Genomic DNA, 19026 nt, shown 5'->3' with positions numbered 1-19026 from the left:
AAGTTCAGCTATGACACTGGCGTCAAAGGGAATAACCTCCCAGAACAGCAGTATGGAAGGCCAGTGTCGGCAGGTAGAAGGGAAAAAAAAAGGCACACAGGCAGCTTGTTCTGCATTTTTACGGTCCTCTGCGTGTAATGTGTTGTGTCTTTGTGAGAAGTGTGAGGTCTGAGGACACGCTCTGAGAGATATAGGAGATGACATAGTTCTCTCAGGCGTCTCTTGGCTCGCTTTCAGGGGCTCGTCTTTCAGGGAGACACTACAGGCTCAGAGTGTGTGACTCAGACAGCAGGGACTCCATCAGTGTTATCAGGGACAGGAAGAAAAGTCAAAAGAAAAAGCATATTCAAACCCTTGTCCACAAGCGACCACAGTTCTTGGTCTCATCTGTGACCTGCTTTGTTCAAAATACCACAAGGATCATACACCACAGCAGCACCTGTTTCTCTAAATGATAATGAGCCGCTGACTGTTCACCCCTACCGCGAGTGCACAGCACAGCAGTACTCAGTGCTCTCATTTCTCTTCGCTTTCGCGTCTGTTTTGCTCGGTTTAACCTCATCTTTGCGCTAACAAAATAGTACACTAGAGGAGTGGGCAGAACAATTAAAAAGTCTCTGCACTTCAGCTGTTTTCATCCCATATTGGTTTCATATTGTGAGTGTTGGTGGGCTCCAGATGTACACTTTAATGTATATAAGCCCTAAACATTATATATCCTATTTAACAGAATGTGGGACACACAAATGCAACATTTTAGGCTGATATATCATTTGGCTGAAACTGACAATCAGAAATGCTAGCACTTTTGTTAGTTGCTCTGCGTAAGAGCATCTGCTAAATGCTGTAAATGTAAAATGTGAGAGCCAGATTTTTCTTCGTGTGCTGAAAGGAAACAATGAGTGGTGAGTCTAGCAATGTTTCGACGACTTAACAGGATCTTTTGGACTGTTTTAAGCCCGTCATAAAATTGTAAATATATTTATGGCAAATATAATGTGATCATTTCATGCGACCGATTAAAAACGAACGCAAAATACCAAGCAAAAGATGTTGTTAATATTATAATATTTTTATAGTGATCTCAAAATTAAAGAATCAATTCATTTATTAATTTCATGTAACTGCTCCATCCTATTCCTGGTCAAAATAAGTAGCTAGATTCATTGGGTGCTAGGCAGGAACATAGAACCAGTTCATCACAGAACCCTCTCCAAATGACATATATTATTGTGTGTATGTGGGTGTTTGTATAGATTTAAGTTATTTTACTTGTCAAAATATTAACTGCAGTGTATCATCCTCACAAAACACTGCTCCTCTCTAAATAGTATTAGTTCTCTACCACTGTACATCTCTCTCTCTCTCTCTCTCTCTCTCTCTCTCTCTCTCTCTCTCTCTCTCTTTCATGATCAACTGATGAAAGTATCTGTCTGCCTTTGTCATTCTCCAGAGCATTCCTTCACTGTTCCTTCCCTCCAAATGTCTCCACACATGTTCCCTGTCTCCTTTCTTCCTCATATTTCTCCATCAACAAAGACTGAACACAGCCCTTAGGGCCAAATCCATTTCCATGAATATCACCATCATAACACACTCAATTAAGAGAGGATTGTGGGGAACACAAAAAAACAGTGTTATTACTTTAGGAGATAGAATCTGCAAACATCCCCTCGGCGGTGTGTTTGGGTCTCTGTGGTCATTACGAGTGAGCGGAGAAGTGAATTGTGCCCCGTGGCATTTTAATACAGAGTAAATTAGGATAATTGTAGAGTGGGAAGTGTGAAGGACGCAGCCATCGCGGCTGTCAAGCTGCAGTCCAACAGCTTCCAGAGATCCAGGAAGAGCAGCTGAAATTTCGATGTGATGTTTTGATTCTGTCTGAGTTAATAGCACTGTTGGGGGGTGGTTGGGCTAAGCTTTAGGCCATGGCCATCAGCAATTGTGTTTCCAGGTGTTGTGCCAGAGCTGCACAGGAAAAGTTGGAGGAACAACTAAACGTTTGGAAATGTAGCCATCACAGACAAACTGGATCCCACACAGCAAGAGCAATTAACACTGACAATGACCTTGTTCAGAGGGGGTCACAATCCCAGCCGCTAGCACTCAGGAACAGACTGTGATTAGGGCTGGTTTGAGACCAAAATAGCTTTCAAACACACACACAGGTCTGTTTTTGTACTTTATTAGGACTTATGTGGTCATACACACGTCCCATATGGGTTATGCACTGGACACATGTTATGGGAATAAACTAAAGCCAAATCCTAATCATATAATAGGGAATTCCAGCCTAAAATGAAACATGGTCGTGTTGTGCAGTATTCTGCAGCTTAGTGTTAAATCCCTCAGCTTTAGCGTCACTGGTTTGGAAAGAAATCATAAGCTTATATCATTTTTATGTTTTTGTTCATCACCATTCTCTCATTACAACACCCAGCATGAATTACACAAGGAGACCTCACAACACATGAATCCCTGTGTTGTCAACCAATCCTGAGCAGGGCACTGAGCGATATGCTCCTAAATATCACCACGCCAGAATTATTTTAACGCCTGGCTCAGTTATCCAACATGATCATAAAGAAATAAAGTATTTAAAACAAAATAGATCCCAGAGTCAAGTTTTAACCCTTTCAATCAGAGAATAGAAGACAACAGCTAATTTATCTTGATAGCCAGATCGCTACCATGCTAACTGTAGCTTTTAACCTGTTGTTTGTGTTGCATTTGTGTCTGTTATTTTTGTAATCCATTTTTTCCCTGTTTATATAATGTTATAAAGCAAGAATTGCTCCTCCCATCCTCTAGATATATCATTCAATCATTTTTTAGACTGTAAAGCCTCACTTTACAAACACTTAACTACTGCAGAGAGATATGAAAAGAATGCATGTTTACAACAGATGAAGTGATGTCGACATGTTTCGGTTCGTCTACTTTATATTATTGATGCAAAAGATACTGCTTTTACTTGGTCAATTCAGCTCCACTCTGCTTCACGCTGTTACTTCTGTTTCACTTGATCAGTTCTGATTTACTCAGTCAGACCTGCTTCACTCTGTCAGTTGCTCTGTCTGTCCTTCTTTGCTTGGTTTGTTTTGTGGCTTTTGTAAAAAGTGTTTTACAAACTCAAGAAGATTCTATAGGCTTCTGGACTTTCATTTAGGACTACGAAAGAATAAAAACACGCACACAATCACACACACAGGTCTGATGGGGTCACAGATGTAAACCCTAGGTGGTGGATGCTGCCTAAGCCTATTAAGGCTCACTATACTGCTGTGTGTTAATAAATCATTCATTCAGTGCGCTGTGAGAGCGACAGACCTGCACCACACACTCCGGCAGTAAGCAGGACAACAGAAAGCATGATAATTCTCCATATTTTATGGGCTCTGAAGTCAGACAGCCACTGGGCGAGTTCACAGAGTGGTACATGGAAGATAAACAAGCCTTAAATCCATCCCTTAATAACCTTTAAGCCAGAACACTTATCTTTCCTCTGGCCCAGATGACAAGCTCTCAAAGGGCAGAAAGTTGAAGCCTTTTTTTTTTTTTTTTTTTTGACAGAAATCTATAAATCTATAATCAGGCCTTATCTGCCCGAACCACATGCAAAGCCCCTCTTATCCCTTCTGCAGAAATGCTAACAACACTAGCATACAAAAAGTGCTAAAGGACATTCAAAAGGAAACTTCTGCATGAAAGTCGTCTCATATTTGAGGTCAGAGATCTGAGACTTTGCTGTTGCTCCCTCACGGCCCCTAGGTAACACAGCCTTATCTCAGGCGATAACACCGCGGCTGCTTTAGTTCTCCCACACCTTAGAGAAACAAAGCAGACCTTCATGTACAATGACCTGCTTCAGATGGCGGTGTATAGAGCAGCGGTTCATTTCTGCCGTTCTGCATTTTCTCGAAATGGAGTTCATCAACTAAGATATGCTATATGTCTAAACCATCTCTGGGTTTCTGTTTTGAGACTCCTGTATACGGTGGCCAGGAAAGCCCAAACACACTACAAATTAGTAGATGCACTTGAATTTGTTTTCCAAACTTGCATCGCCTTTTGGAAGTGAAGCCCAGGTGTCATCGTTTTGATGGAAGTGTTTTGTGTTTTTGCAGCTCGTTTTAATTTGTAGTGCATTTGAGCTTTCCCAGCCACCATACATGTATAAAGAGGGAATTCAGCTTCTTTAAAAGACACTGCCCGCTTATTTTCATATTGTTCTAATGACCATAATGCATGTGTTAGTGTGTGAAGGTGCTCTGAAGCAGCACAGAGAGAATGACAAAGGCTTCTCTATTTTAAGAATTTTTTTTTATTTATATTTTTCACAGTTTTTTCTGTTGGATTTTAGTGGGCTGGGCTAAATTAGGATTATGAGACATCAGGTTTGCCACAGAATCTGGTAGAATACAAGTGACGTTTACCCCCTGGATGAAAACCCTTCTTAGGGAGGAATCTCTCAGAGGGGAGACTTGTAATATATACATTGTACACATCTCCTTAGTCATGAACCATTAGAACTGCTACAAAAGGAGTTCCCACAAAAGTGCTGCAGCTGCCCCCTTGACCTTATCATTACTGACCTATCAGCATTCAAGCTTCCACCAGCAACACCCTCACTCACACGCTGCATGCTGCTTACAGGTGCCTGTTTTGGGTGTACTGCAGCAGCCTAGAACATGGATCCTCAGTACAATGCTACAGGGGAACTGTGTGTGTGTGTGTGTGTGTGTTTATTCTTCATATCATAGACTACATTTCTGTAACCGGTCCGATGCAGGGCGTCCAAACTCAGGGGTTTTTCCACTGAGGTTCTGGCTAGCACTAGCGCACTGCTACTGACACTGTGTTGTTTACATTATATTACAGTACAACCCGCCCTCTCAGCTCAGAGCAAGCAGCACTTAAGAGTATTTAGAGCATTTGGACTCCTATACTTCTATTAACTGTTCTTAAACTGCTTTATAATAATATACTGTTTATAACATTGGGGTAAGTAGTGGTTCCACTGCTTATATTTAAATGAACACGAGGTAGAATTTTCACATTAAAATTAGAAATTATGAAAAAAAGTGAATTAAACTCTGTAACTCTAGAGGGAGCCCATGAGCAAAAAAAAAACCACACTGCTATCATTGGAACTGGATGATCTGGAGCAGTTGCACATGAGCTTAAATTAAAGAGCTTAAAGTTTTCAGCCTTGTGGTTCTTGTAATGTTGTTTTAAACAGTAGTAAGACTCAAAGTCTCAAACCAGCGGATTCAGACAGCCAGGGTTTCATATGTCATAAACCTGAATAATAAATCCCCTCAACTTGTGGGGTTTTCTAGTTGTAGGTGAGTGGTACACGGGTGGGCGGACGTAGTAGGCCACTACATTTAGTGCCAGCTGTTGGCTTGAGGGCTCTAAACTCTCCCAGCATTGGGCTGTGCAGCAGTAGACTAGCATTCTGTGGACTGTTGGATGTTCATTCACTTTGTTAGAGGTGAGCTGCAGCTGCTATTGTGATCCAAAACTAAATCACATTAGTATTCAATGGCAGTAGTGTGTCTTGCAGTTTTTATGATGCTAATCAGTATAAGCTTTCATATATTAGCCTCACAGCCTCAAAGCAAACCTACAGAAGCAAACTGATTGGCTGATGGACTGCATTTGGATTAAGGGGAGGGAGATGTGTAATTTGATTTTTCACAAGAGAATTCAGGTAATAAGTCCTTAAGCAAGACAATTATAAGACACAGCTTTGGTTATGGCATTCCCTGCACTGCTGTGGACACACTGGGGTCACTCCTCCCAGAGTTGTGTATCCGAGAGGAACCGTGCGCCAGTGATGGAATTCTAATTAAAACAATGCACAGACGTCCCTCGGAGCGGCGCTTTTCAATCACGCGAGCAAACACGCTATGGCATTCCTTCCACAAAGCCCTGCGATGTGCCCTGGGTGTTTTCCTTGCTGTTAGACAGGGATATGAAAAGAAGATGATATGCAGGAACATGTTCATAAATCCATCGGCGTGTCAAAAGCCCGCAGACTCCGGCAGGATGAACTCAAGACTCAAAGCAGGTCCTCTGGGCTATCTCTTAGCATGTAAATCTCCAGGCTTTCAGCCGTGTGGAGAAAAGAGAGGATTTGTAAAACAGAAAGAGAGAGAAAGGGAGAAATAAAGTGGAAGATAGTGGGTGGGGGGGCAAATGATAGAGAGGAAGTTATGAGTACCACAACATAAACAAAGCTAACAATTAACTAAAACAACACAAATGCAGAGAGAGAGAGAGAGAGAAAGAGAGCGAGAGAGAGACAGAGAGAGAGAGAGAGAGAGAGAGAGAGATAGAGAGAGAGAAGAGTGGCGCATCAGACACCTCACGTTCCCATATTATCTCTAATAATTCCTCAGTGGTAACTGAGTGTACGGCAATGCTACAGTAACAGTTCTAGTTCCAGGTTTAATATAAACCCCAGTGACAGCTGGTCTCAGCGAAAGCCCAGGACCTGGGGTTCAGAGGAGATTTATCTTGGCTTCAGGTTCGAGCCCCTGGCTCAGACGCTGTGTAATGAGAAAAGAGGAACACACCGCCGTCTTCTCTCTCTCTCAACTCACCGACACTTCTCCTGACAGCCGCCAGATTCTCCCTGGAGCTGAAAAGTGACTCGGCCTGGCATAGAGCCTTCTCTCTCTCTCTCTCTCTCTCTCTCTCTCTCTCTCTCTTTCTCCCTCTCTCTTTCTCTCTCACTCTTTCTCCCTCTCTTTTTCTCTCTCTCTCTGTCTCTCTCTCTCACTCACTCACTCACTCACTCACTCACTCACTCACACACACTCTCACACTCTCACTCACTCACACTCACTCAGTCACTCATACACACTCTCACTCTCTCACACACTCACTCATGTTCTCTCTCTCTCTCTCTCTCTCTCTCTCACTCACTCTCTCTCTCTCATTCTCTCTCTGTCTCACACTCTCACTCACTCTCTCACTCTCTCTCATATATATATGAGGGCATCAGTGTGTTTCTGTAAGAAAGGAGATCCAGGGGAAATTACCCAGACAACTAAAGAGCAACCACAGGGTACCATTACCTTTCCATCAAACAGCACAGAACCTCTTAGTTATTTTTAATGTACTGAATGAGTGAGTGAGTGAGTGAGTGAGTGAATGAATGAATGAATGAATGAATGAGAAAGCAGGTCCATGAGGTGTCTTGAATCATTCATTGTTACAAATGCAAAACAGAAATAAATATATATATATAATTTTTTTTTTAACAAATACAAAAAAACATTGTTAATATTTTAAAACATTGTTAATAAACTGAAGGTGCTTCATGGTTTTCATAGAAATTGTAAAAAATAAAATAAATATAACATTTTTAACTTTTTAAGAAACTGGCTTCCTTACAGTTTGAAGTTGTACATGATATTAGGAATACAAGTGTGTGTGTGTGTGTGTGTGTGTGTGTGTGTGTGTGTGTGTTTCAGACACTAACAACTCAATTCCAGGGATAATCCCTTAACCACCATTTGTTTCCTTTTCGAATGCTGCCTTAATGGAAGTCCAAATTTAAGGCAAAACCCGCGACATCACATAAAAATACTCTCTCAACCACTAATTACAGTCTGAGCAGAGCTGTGCCGTGGGTTTCTTGGCAGAGATGACCGACAGCTCCTTCTCTCGACATCACAAACCGACTTCCCGCTGAACATGATGTGGAGGAAACCTTTGAGCAAGTGGTTTAATTTACAAACCCAGGGTCCTGGAAGAAATCTCTAACGCAGCGGGAAAGGACAAAGTCTGTAGTGTAGATCAATAAAGGTAAAGATTCTTTCCTAAAGCAGGTGATTAAATAACAAATAAATAACACATCCTTAACTTATTCTGAATAGAGATTCTCCATTGAAAACGATGTGTAGTAATGTGTGATCCCTAACTGAGAACCTGTCTCTTATCGTAAGCTGAATTTGACTTTTAATAAATTGTAATTATAGCTGGGGTTGGGGGTGTTTTAAGTGGTTAATAACATAAATAGCCACTTTATAAAGAGTAAGACACACTGTGTTTACATATAAATACACTGTTAACAGCATGAAATATTCCTGAATATTGTAGGACGTATTACACGTAACAGTCTAGTGTTGTAATGTGTTATTAATCTTGAATTTATGGCAGTCATAAAGACATATGGGGGTGGCTTCCCAGACAGGGATTAAGTCTAGTCCTGGACTACACAGCATTTTGAATTGTGATTCTCCACTGAAAAAAAAATCCCTGTTTGGGAAACCACCTCAATATGTGTCGAGCATGTATTTATTAATATTTAGTAGCAAATACACAGGCTTATTATATCAATTATTATATAAATACATGCTTTTGCATTGTATTATGAATACAGCATTCATAGGAAGTGTTTATGACTAAGTTTATGTAGATGATATTCACATTATAAGCCAGATTCCCCACATGATTCTGTGAGAGTGACAGCACAGACATAAATCAAACCTGGCTCACAGCTGTAATTCCAGAAGAGCACCTTCACCATCAACTCCTAGCCCTCATTTCAGTAACGCTGGGTCTGTCTGAAAGTTCCCAGGCATCTCACACTAGAGATCCGTCAACTTCCCCGTGAGTGCGCAATAATGTGTGCTCATGTGTGTTTTGGCGCAGCACTTGGTCACAGAATCTACGGCTTCACTTTCCACACTGACGGACAAATCAGGCAGAACTGAACAAGCAAGAGAAGGACAGAGGAGCCCTAGAAAACAAACTTAGAGCAATAACAACAGAAAGAAGTATCAGCCCTCTCCACACTGACCCACCCACCTTCATTAAGAAGACTAACTGAGCAGGTTCTTGGGTATGGAGAGAAATGTTTAGGTTGATATGTTTAAACAGCTGCTTTAACACTTATCTTCATTATGCTGGGATTCATCCATTCATTCATTTTTCCACCATCTGTAATTACTTCATCCTGATCAAGGTCATGTGGGTCCAGAGCCTGCAGAGAATGATTGGGCACAAGGGAGTGCACAGTAGACAGGACGCTAGTCCATCACACGGCATCACTCACCCAGTCACTCAAACAGTCACACCTGTGGCCAGCAACACACAGCTAATCCACCTACCAACATGTGTTTTTGGGCAATGGGAGGAAACTGGAGCACCCACAGGAAACCCATGCAGACACAGGGAGAACACACTAAACTCCTCAAACAGAGGTTTCAAAACTGGACCCAAGGACCCTAGAGCTGTGTGTCAGCAACACTGCCTGCAGCACCACCATGTCACTTCTCAATATTTGGTATAGGATAATGGATAATGGATAACAGCATTGGCCGCCACATATTAGACTAGGGTTCAGTGCCCAGCTCAGGCAGGAACACGACACTATACTAAAAAGAGTGTTTTAACAAGACTTCTGATGATGAGAAAAACAGGCTATAGATGTGAAGGGACTCTAATACCAATACTTTTTTTGTTGTTTTTTTTTTTTTTTTTACATATGAAAGAAGCTTGCACATATTCCTACCAGGGTATCTTTCAAAACTAAAACACAATATAAATGCATATAATCAGAGAAAGCAGCCAGGAACTTTACTTGTGAATATCACCAACAAACTTCTCACCAGTCAGAAAACAAGAAGTAAAACAAGTGTGTGTCTCAACAGTGTCTTGTTCCCTTCACAGGCAGCTATGTAGATAAACATAGCTAGCCAGCATTTTAATAAACTCAGTCATTATAAACAGTGTTTCATCAAACAGTGACTAAATCAGACATCTTTCCCACCTCCTGCTAACATTACTCAAGCAGAAAAGCTTAAAAAAGCAACTTCCTGCAGGTGTATCATAACTGTTTACTAAAACAGTAGCCTGAGTGGAAAGATCTAACTAGCATGCTAATCAACTTTAATCTATGGAAAATGACAAAATGACTGAACAATATTAAACTAAATAAAAATAAAATACCATCTTGTGGTGCTGCCAAATGCTACATATGTCATCAGCTGCCCAGATACTGAGACATGAGAATTAGAATCTAAGACTCTAAAAACTCCAACATGCTAGGTGCTACAAATCCAAGGAACAAACTCAATAAGAACCAGTCTTGAGAAATAACATGGTCCTTTAGCATGGTCCTAAGCAAACACAGGGTTAGAAGACCATGAGGCCTCAGAAAGTTGAAAAAAGCGAGGTGCCATGTTCAGTGCTTCACCCACAGCTTCACCCACAAACCCAAAGAATTCTAAACACCATTAGAGGGGAAGTCTGGGACCACAGAAACACAAGCAGTGGAAATTGAGCCTTATGCAGCATTTCCCAATTCTGTAGACCCACATTTCAGAGCATTCCCAGCTTTGAAAGAGCAGTCTGATTTTACTTATATGTTTATTTATGTGCATACTTACTATCATTTATTATTTTACAGCCTCAAAATCTGTTTTGTTCCTATGGAGCCATGAAGCGAAGCCAAATATGGCAGCAGCAGGAGAGCCTTCATAAAACCACGAGAAAAGACAATTGAGAGAGAACCAAGACTCAGAACAAGTACCCATCATCCTCTGGTCGACATGGGACACAGACACAAATAGTACCCGTTTTACAAGTTCTGCCCCTTTCACACATGCAGCTGTGCCAGTGTATAGTTTCCCAGCATAAGGTCAAAATGTCAGGAAGCTGACCCCACAGTGTGTCAGAATGAGACTTAGTAAAGTTCCCAGCAATGTTCAGTGTAGACTCAAGTGTTAACAAAAGCTGGAACAGCTCTCTGCAGAATTTCTAAGTTTCTAAGAATGTCCATTAAAAAAAAAACTTTCATAAGCGATGAATACAATCATGTCACTACAACATCACAGGCTCAGTTTTTCAATAAAAAGCATCTTCCTCCTTTAACATCCCACTTAGGACAGAACAACACCAAAACATTAGAAAATTCATTTTGCAATGAATTAAGAAGACAAAAGACTCTTAAAGCAATTTTTATAAAGACTCATTTTAAGACATTGCATTTATAAATATAAAAATGCTGGATATTTGAATTTATAAGTGAAAATCTTTATTTAAATATAAAAATAGGAACTTTGCATGGAAGTCATTGGTTACGTTTTCCAGGTGACTTTTATTATTTCCTTCCTTTAAAATTTTGCTGTGCTGTAAATGGCAGCTGAAGTTGCCAGATTTTGTGAAAACGAGACAAAATGGAGGTACAAGGTTATGATGGTTACCATACACATCATAAACTTTGCATGCTGTTCCCAGCAAGATCACATGGTTTTCCTGCCCTATCATCACTCAGAATTCAGCACACAGGTGACGTTTTGGGAATAATCTGCAGCATTAGACAATATTAAACGGCAGGTACAATCTGAGCAAAACTGTCATTGTGGTGGTACCTTTCTCTTTCTCTGTGGTGGGACTCACAATGGTATGTTGTAGTACCTTTTAATGTGGGGACATAATTGTGTCATATCTAATTTTTATTTAATTGTACAGTTGTAAAGTTAAGAAAATGAATTTGGTTTCACATAAAATCCCATGTCAAGCCAGACTCTGTTTTTGATTTTTTTTAAATAGAAACCTACAGATTTTCAGAATGCTTTCTAGAGAAAGGAACTTAATGCAATGTCAAGGTCCACAACTGGACTTTAAGACCACTGCTGTACATTTAGCGAAAAAAACAATGTACCTATAGAGAACTTATTTCTGACCTTGTACACAACGAACGAAATAGGAAACAGCGCCAAGAATAAATAATTAAAAAGGGAGCAATACACAGAGAAGGATGAGTGGAGCCTAGTGTTTCTGGCTGAAGCCTGAGCAGATGTTGCAACTTTAGATGCCTATGAACTTTAATGTTAGTCAAGACAAGTGCCATCCAAAGATAATCAGAGATTCGGATTTGAGCCAAAAGCCTTTAGCTTTAGCTGTGTATCCATGTTGAGAAACAGCTGATAGCTTGTTTCAGAACTGTGTCAGAAGTGTTCAAGCTCAGAAAACTCTCTGACATCTCATGACATCGGAATTGGGAAACGGTATTATTGCTTTGGAGCCTCACATATTGCTTTCTAGACACAACATTGTCAAATAAGCCTCAATTGCACTGTAGCCTGCCAACAGAACCCTCACTAATAATATATGCTTCCCACTCAGTCTCCATTCCCCATGGCTTCAGCAGTCATGTGGGTTTTTTTTGTTTTTTTTTTGACAGAACTCGGCAGCAAATCCATACCGAGCTCTTATGGGACGACACAACAAATTTAAACAGGAAGCCACTGGATCTCACAACAAAACCCAGAGGACAAAAGCAGCAGCAGAAGTGTCCAGGATGAAGGCTAGAGCCATAAATCTTGCACACAAAGCAGAGGAGGTTGTGGCAAATCCCAGAGGACCACTGGTCTTACCTTTGAAGCCCAGGTAGACGCGGGGGGCCGAGAGTGGTGGGATGGAGGAGAAGGTGTTGCTCTGGATGCACCCGGCCCAAAAGCCACAGATCAGGAACACCACATTCCCAAACGAAAAACTCCTCATCCCGCTCATGATCACGCCGTCCAGACACTATCCGTCAGCACTGGAGAGAGAGAGAGAGAGAGAGAGAGAGAAGCAGGGGAAGGGCATTGATTTGAAGCCATGCAGAATAGTAGTACACTATCATCAGACCAGGACTCATTCAATGAGAAAGAATGCATTTCAATTACAGGGCAATTCCACCAACTTTTCTGAATTTCTGCATAATCCAGACGCTTACACGTAAGCAGCCTTCAATGTGATGATTGAAATGGCTGAATTGTACAGAAACTTATTGACTCATGTCTTTACTGTGGTGCTAAGAACCAGACATCATCACGTCTACAACAAAAATATGGCCCCTTTTTTCACTATGCAAAACCACCAAATATAGTATATGAGTTACATTATTTAAAAATATATATATTTAATTATGATAATTGTTTATTTATAGAGTACTTTTCAACCAAACATATCACGTGTGTTACAGTTAAAATTTTAAATGTAAATTTTTACATGTTTCCTGTCTGTATTATAACTATACCACACTTTTTATGAATAACATTTAATACACATATATGATCTCAGAATTATGGCCACACACGGCACTGGGCAATGAGTACATTACTAATGTGTATACCAACTTTCTCTGAGGTCATTTCAATGATTAAAAACCTGCAATAAATGCTGCAGACTTCTGGTTCCTCTCATCATTATCAGCTCTTCTTTAAAAACTAGCTTTTGACATCAAAATACTGAATGACCACCATTTAATAAACAGTGGCTTTCTTCCACAGCCCTGATCCTGATCTACAGGACCCAGCACTGACCCACAGAGCCACACGGGACCCTCAGATCCCACCGCTGTCTCAATGCGAGTGGTCTCCTCTCTCCCCACAGTTCAGAACAATCAAACAAGACTTCTATTCAGAAAAAACAACATCTCCCAGATCTCAAATCCTTCCAGCCTCGCTTTACGCGCAGCTTCCCGAGCGGCCGCCTGTTAAGGCTCCAGACTGGCGGCTGATCCTCTTTAGAATAACCGCGAGGCCAACAACATCCAGACGGACCACAAACAAGTCCGCCAGCGCGTGGACATTCAACCGGTGAGTTACCAAGACACCGCCTTCACAGCTGTTCCACGCACTGCGACTGAACCCCCTCAGGCACTACAGGTAAGTGTGTACACAGGACCCCTCCCGTACTCCACGCGCGCCTCCGAGATTCACCTGCAGCAGATCCGGAGGAGAAGGCGCTTAGTCCGGCGTGGAACCGCGTGGATGCGCGCTGAGTGTGGATGTGCGCGGGCGTGTATTCCGCACTCTCTCTCTCTGGCGCGCGCGCGCTCGTTCGTTCCAGCTCTCCGCTTCTCTCTGTCTGTCTCTGTCTCTCTCTCACACTCACTCTCTGTCACACTCACTCTCTCGTGCGTGCTCTCCTGCTGAGCTGAAATGTGCGCGTTAAAGCGCGCTCAATCCGAGCTGTGGGGGAGCAGGTGGGAGAGGGGAGGGGCCACCAACAGCCACGCCCATCGGGCGGAGAACATGGGGAAGTGAGCAAAGCCCACTTCTCTGTAAGAGCCAACACGAGGATCTCTCTCTCTCTCTCTCTCTCTCTCTCTCTCTCTCTCTCTCTCTCTCTCACACACACACACACACACACAGACACACTGCCTCCTAGCCTTCCACCCTGTCTCTCTGGGCAGTGCCCACTCATTGTGCGCTCTATGAATACACTTTCAGTGTCAAAGGCGATATATGTATTTATTTATTTATTTGTTTATACATTTCAAAAAAAACAAATCCTTGCCATTTGTTAGCTCTCATGTCTCATTGATGCTTGAAACCAGTCTTATGTTTTTATTAAGCCCCGGAAAATAGCTTAATAAATAGCTTAATAGGATTTCTCTTTCTTTTTTTAGACAAAAGGTTAAAAACCATGAATATTTCTTTTTTTGCTGATTTGGATCACTTTAAGTGGAAATATCTCCAATCTTGGGAGTCGGCTAACTGCATAAAAGTATAAACAGACCAAAAATGCCACAAAACTAAACACCTTGAGTTACTGATGAGCTTCAGTGGTACCTCAAACAATGAATAAAACTTACAGACAAGTTATACTTCAGCCATGTCTAAACGAGTGGTTTGTTTTCTTAAATGAAGTGGAGCTTCCCCACAGTTCCCCACAATCATAGATGGTCCCTTTAAAGGTAAAAAAAGCTTCAGAACTGGGGTCACTAACACTGTCCCACCAGGACCTGTGTCCAGTCTACTGGACTGAGAAGATCACAGACAGAGCTGGTTTGTCTTAAGGGGTCAGCGTGTCTTTACAGTTGGTGCTGATAAGAACCAGATGTCACGGCGTCTACAACAATAATATGGCCCCTTTTTGTGTGGACATTAGACATTAGTGGTCACTAACTCACTAATACAGTTATAATGGCAGTTAAACTGAGGAAACATAGAGCATATTTCAAAGCAGCATGTGCTGATTAGAGAGAGAGAGAGAGAGAGAGAGAGAGAGAGAGAGAGAGAAAATGTGAATCAAAACCAATCTCAGTGTTGTATTTGAGGAGAGCAGTGGGTTTAATGTGGAGTGTGGGGATTAGATGAGGATTTGTTGTGGCTTTGCTCCACATCGTCACTTCATACAGAGATTTGGGCTTGATTTCAGTCAGAACTCAGGTCTCTCTCTCCCTCCTTCTCTCACTCTCTCTCTTTCCCCCGCTGTACCTGTCTCTTCACCTCTCCCTCCCTCCCTCTTGCTCTCTCCACTCTGAGAACATTGTTGACGACTCCTCTAGGTACATTAGTGAGGTCTGGTAAAGTTATGGGATGCAGCTCGACTGCTCCAGAGAACACAGTTCCACTGCTCCACTGCCCAGTGTCTCAACACTTGACACTGGTCATGGACACTTTCACTTACCAGAGACAGGGGCTGAAAGGAAGAGACAGCGAGAGAAAGAGAAACAGAGAGAGATCTTTCTTTCCTCTCAAGTGGTTGATGGAGGGTTAGGGTCATTGTGCTCACTGACCCGGTAAATCCTCTCTGGACATGATCTGTCCAGCAAAGAGTTTTCTCTCTTACGCTACATAAAAGATTCATGTGCAGAGTTCGTATTCAGGCGACTCTTATTGTCATGCCTTTCACACTCCGCGCTGTGTCCACACGGGACAGATGTCCACAGCTATCCTCCCCCACAATGACCATCACAGCCAGGGTCTCCATCACTGCCACTGGGCTTTGCACTCACAAGCAGCAACTTACCTGTAAGTCATATGGGCAAAAGTTTGTGGACACCTGCTCATTAAATATTATAGCTGAAATCAGGGGCCTTATCAGAGCGTGTCTTCCCACTGCCAGGGGCAATTTTACAAGAGGGGGAAGGGGGGCATCCCTAACATGTAGGATGCAGCTGATCCTTCCCTTTGAAGATGGAATGTGTGTGAGAGGAGATCTCTCTCTCTCTGCCTCTCTCTTTCTCTCTCTCTCTTTCTCTCTCTCTCTCTCTCTCTCTCTCTCTCTCTCTCTCTCTCTCACGGATGATAGAGCCAAAAGAAAGCCGAGATGAAGATAAGATGAGGAGGGCAAGGCCTTATCTCAGCACCTGACTGTTCATTCCAGACAGTAAATGAAGGAGATGCAGGTCTGGAAGTCTGAGTGAAAATGTTTGAGCCATCACAGAGAACTCAAAAATATCTCCACTGTGATAAAAAGTGAATCAGAGACCTGCCTTTCTCTCCTGTACCAGAGCATGAGCCCAAGTCCTCCAGGCACACACACACACACACACGCGCGCACGCAAAACAGGTGTGAAACAGGGACGACAGTGACACCCAGACACGCGGCAGCTTTGATCTTCACACACCAGCCGAGACAATTAGCACCCAGAGCACGCTAAAGTATCTCATTATCTCCCCAGCGCTCCGGTCCGCTCTTGTGCTGAAGCAGAACTGAGAGCTGCGTCTATGTTCTGAACGGTCTGCAGGCAGCTACGGTTGGATCTTTATTGTAGCAAAATCTCAGCTTTTCTGGGGAGTTTCGGTTCCCAGTCTTTTCCCCAGTTCTGTCCACTATCTGGGTCTCCCCCAATCATACGATGCTAGTAAACTGGGCACGTTTCCTCCCAGAATTGTAAACCTCCAGTGCTTCATTTCAAACTACTGCTGCTAGAGCTCAACACGCTTGGAGGAGATTATTAACTGCTACAAATCTCCAGGGTCTTGGGGTTGAGGGTTCAATCACACCTCACGTCACTGTCTGGGAGGAGTGTAATGTGTTCTCCCTGTGTCTGTGTGGGTTTCCTTTGGGAGCTCTGCTTCCCTCCCACAGTCCTGACACATGTTTGTAGGTAAACTGGCTGTGTGACAGGGTGAGTGTGTGAAATTGCACTCAGGTGTGAGAGTGTGAGTGACTGGGTGAGTGTGTGAAACTGCCCAAACGTGAGAGTGAGTGGGTGAGTGTGTGAAATTGTCCACAGATGTGAGTGTGTGAGTGACAGGGTGAGTGAGTGAAATTGTCCACAGATGTGAGTGTGTGAATGACAGGGTGAGTGTGTGAGTGACAGGGTGAGTGAGTGAAATTGTCTACAGATGTGAGTGTGTGAATAACAGGGTGAGTGTGTGAGTGACAGGGTGAGTGAGTGAAATTGCACACAGGTGTGAGAGTGTGAGTGACTGGGTGAGTGTGTGAGTGACAGGGTGAGTGTGTGAAATTGTCCAAATATGAGAGTGAGTGGGTGAGTGTGTGAAATTGTCCACAGATGTGAGTGTTTGAGTGAGTGGGTGAGTGTGTGAAATTGACCACAGATGTGAGTGTTTGAGTGAGTGGATGAATGTGTGAAATTGACCACAGATGTGAGTGTTTGAGTGAGTGGATGAGTGTGTGAAATTGACCACAGATGTGAGTGTTTGAGTGACTGGATGAGTCTGTAAAATTGACCACAGATGTGTGTTTGAGTGAGTGGATGAGTGTGTGAAATTGACCACAGATGTGAGTGTTTGAGTGACTGAATGATTGTGAAATTGACCACGGATGTGAGTGACTGGATGAGTGTGGGAAATTGACCACAGATGTGAGTGTTTGAGTGAGTGGATGAGTGTGTGAAATTGTCCACAGATGTGAGTGTTTGAGTGAGTGGATGAGTGTGTGAAATTGTCCACAGATGTGAGTGTTTGAGTGAGTGGATGAGTGTGTGAAATTGTCCACAGATGTGAGTGTTTGAGTGAGTGGATGAGTGTGTGAAATTGTCCACAGATGTGAGTGTTTGAGTGACTGGATGAGTGTGTGAAATTGTCCACAGATGTGAGTGTTTGAGTGACTGAATGATTGTGAAATTGACCACGGATGTGAGTGACTGGGTGAGTGTGTGAAATTGTCCACAGATGTGAGTGTTTGAGTGACTGGATGAGGGTGTGAAACTGTCCAAATGTGAGTGAGTGGGTGAGTGTGTGAAATTGTCCATAGATGTGAGTGTTTGAGTGACTGGGTGAGGGTGTGAGTTTGAGAATGACTGGGTGAGTGTGTGTGAAACTCACACAACATGTGCAAGTGAGTGACTGGATGAGTCTATGAAATTTTCTGCACGACTGGGTGACTGTGTGAAATGTCTATGTTGACATTTTAAAGGGTGTGAAGTAGGTGTGAGTGTGTGACTGGGTGAGTATGTGAAATTGTTTACTGAATGGTCCACTGGATGGGTCTTTGAAATTGTGTGTATGACTGGGTGATTGTGTGATACCCTGTGGTGGACTGAGGGTGCAAACCCAGAACACTCCCTGGGCAGGGCATCATACGTTGATTAGGATGAAGCAGTTACAGAGAATGAATGAATAATGAATGAATGAATGAATGAATGAACCAATCAACCTAACCTAACTGCAGTCTTAGAATTACTGGTCCACTTTGAACTTGCTTTCTCATTTTTCATTTGAAGATGCACGCAGCCTTGTTTCTCTTCTACAGTTAAAGGGGGATTCAAACCTTTGGGACACCTCAGGTGTTTATTTTGGTCAGTCTCTTGTCAGATTAAGGCTGGATAATCAGTCCGGGCTGGTAGTGGATCCACTACTGTGTTCCCTTCACAGGCTTCATCAGGCAGGTCAAGTCCAGCCTCACAGAAACCAATGTCCTTGTTCTTAATCCATGGTCAATCTCTAACTAAAGAACCACTCTTGGCTGGATAATTTACATCTACACCATGAGCCAGTGCTGCTAGTGTAGGATGTGTGAGACTGTTGGCTGTGTGCTGTCATGCTCGATTTGTGTTAGCAATCCTCCTTCATTAGTGGTCAGTTTCTGACCACAGGGCAGGATTTTTGGAATGGTGGATCATTCTAAACCTTGCACTGACACTGCTCGACGGATATACATGTACTAACATCATGTAATACCATACGACAGCTGTGTCAGTGTGGTCAGAATGGAGGAACGGGGTCTAGAGGGGCTGTAAAATAACATAGCGAGCGATCGTCTATGGAGCAGACCTGAAGAAATGTAGGCCAGAGAATAATAGGAATAGTA

General features: G+C 42.6%; 1 protein-coding gene across 1 annotated transcript in view; it reads right to left on the bottom strand.

The window, feature by feature from the left end:
* Window positions 1-13912, bottom strand: part of sema3fa (sema domain, immunoglobulin domain (Ig), short basic domain, secreted, (semaphorin) 3Fa) — a 69307-nt gene extending 55395 nt beyond the window's left edge. Inside the window, exons 1-2 of the mRNA XM_066663130.1 lie at window positions 13734-13912; window positions 12402-12568 (exon numbers count right to left, since the gene is read on the bottom strand). Coding sequence (XP_066519227.1) covers window positions 12402-12537 — 136 coding nt within the window. The 5' untranslated portion in view covers window positions 12538-12568; window positions 13734-13912. The remainder of the gene's footprint in view (window positions 1-12401; window positions 12569-13733) is intronic.
* Between the last annotated feature and the right edge of the window lie 5114 nt (window positions 13913-19026).

Source organism: Hoplias malabaricus, chromosome 3 (assembly GCF_029633855.1).
Source record: "Hoplias malabaricus isolate fHopMal1 chromosome 3, fHopMal1.hap1, whole genome shotgun sequence".
Lineage (NCBI taxonomy): Eukaryota > Metazoa > Chordata > Actinopteri > Characiformes > Erythrinidae > Hoplias > Hoplias malabaricus.
Note: the sequence above shows the minus strand (reverse complement) of the source record. Positions and strands in the feature narration are given on the sequence as shown.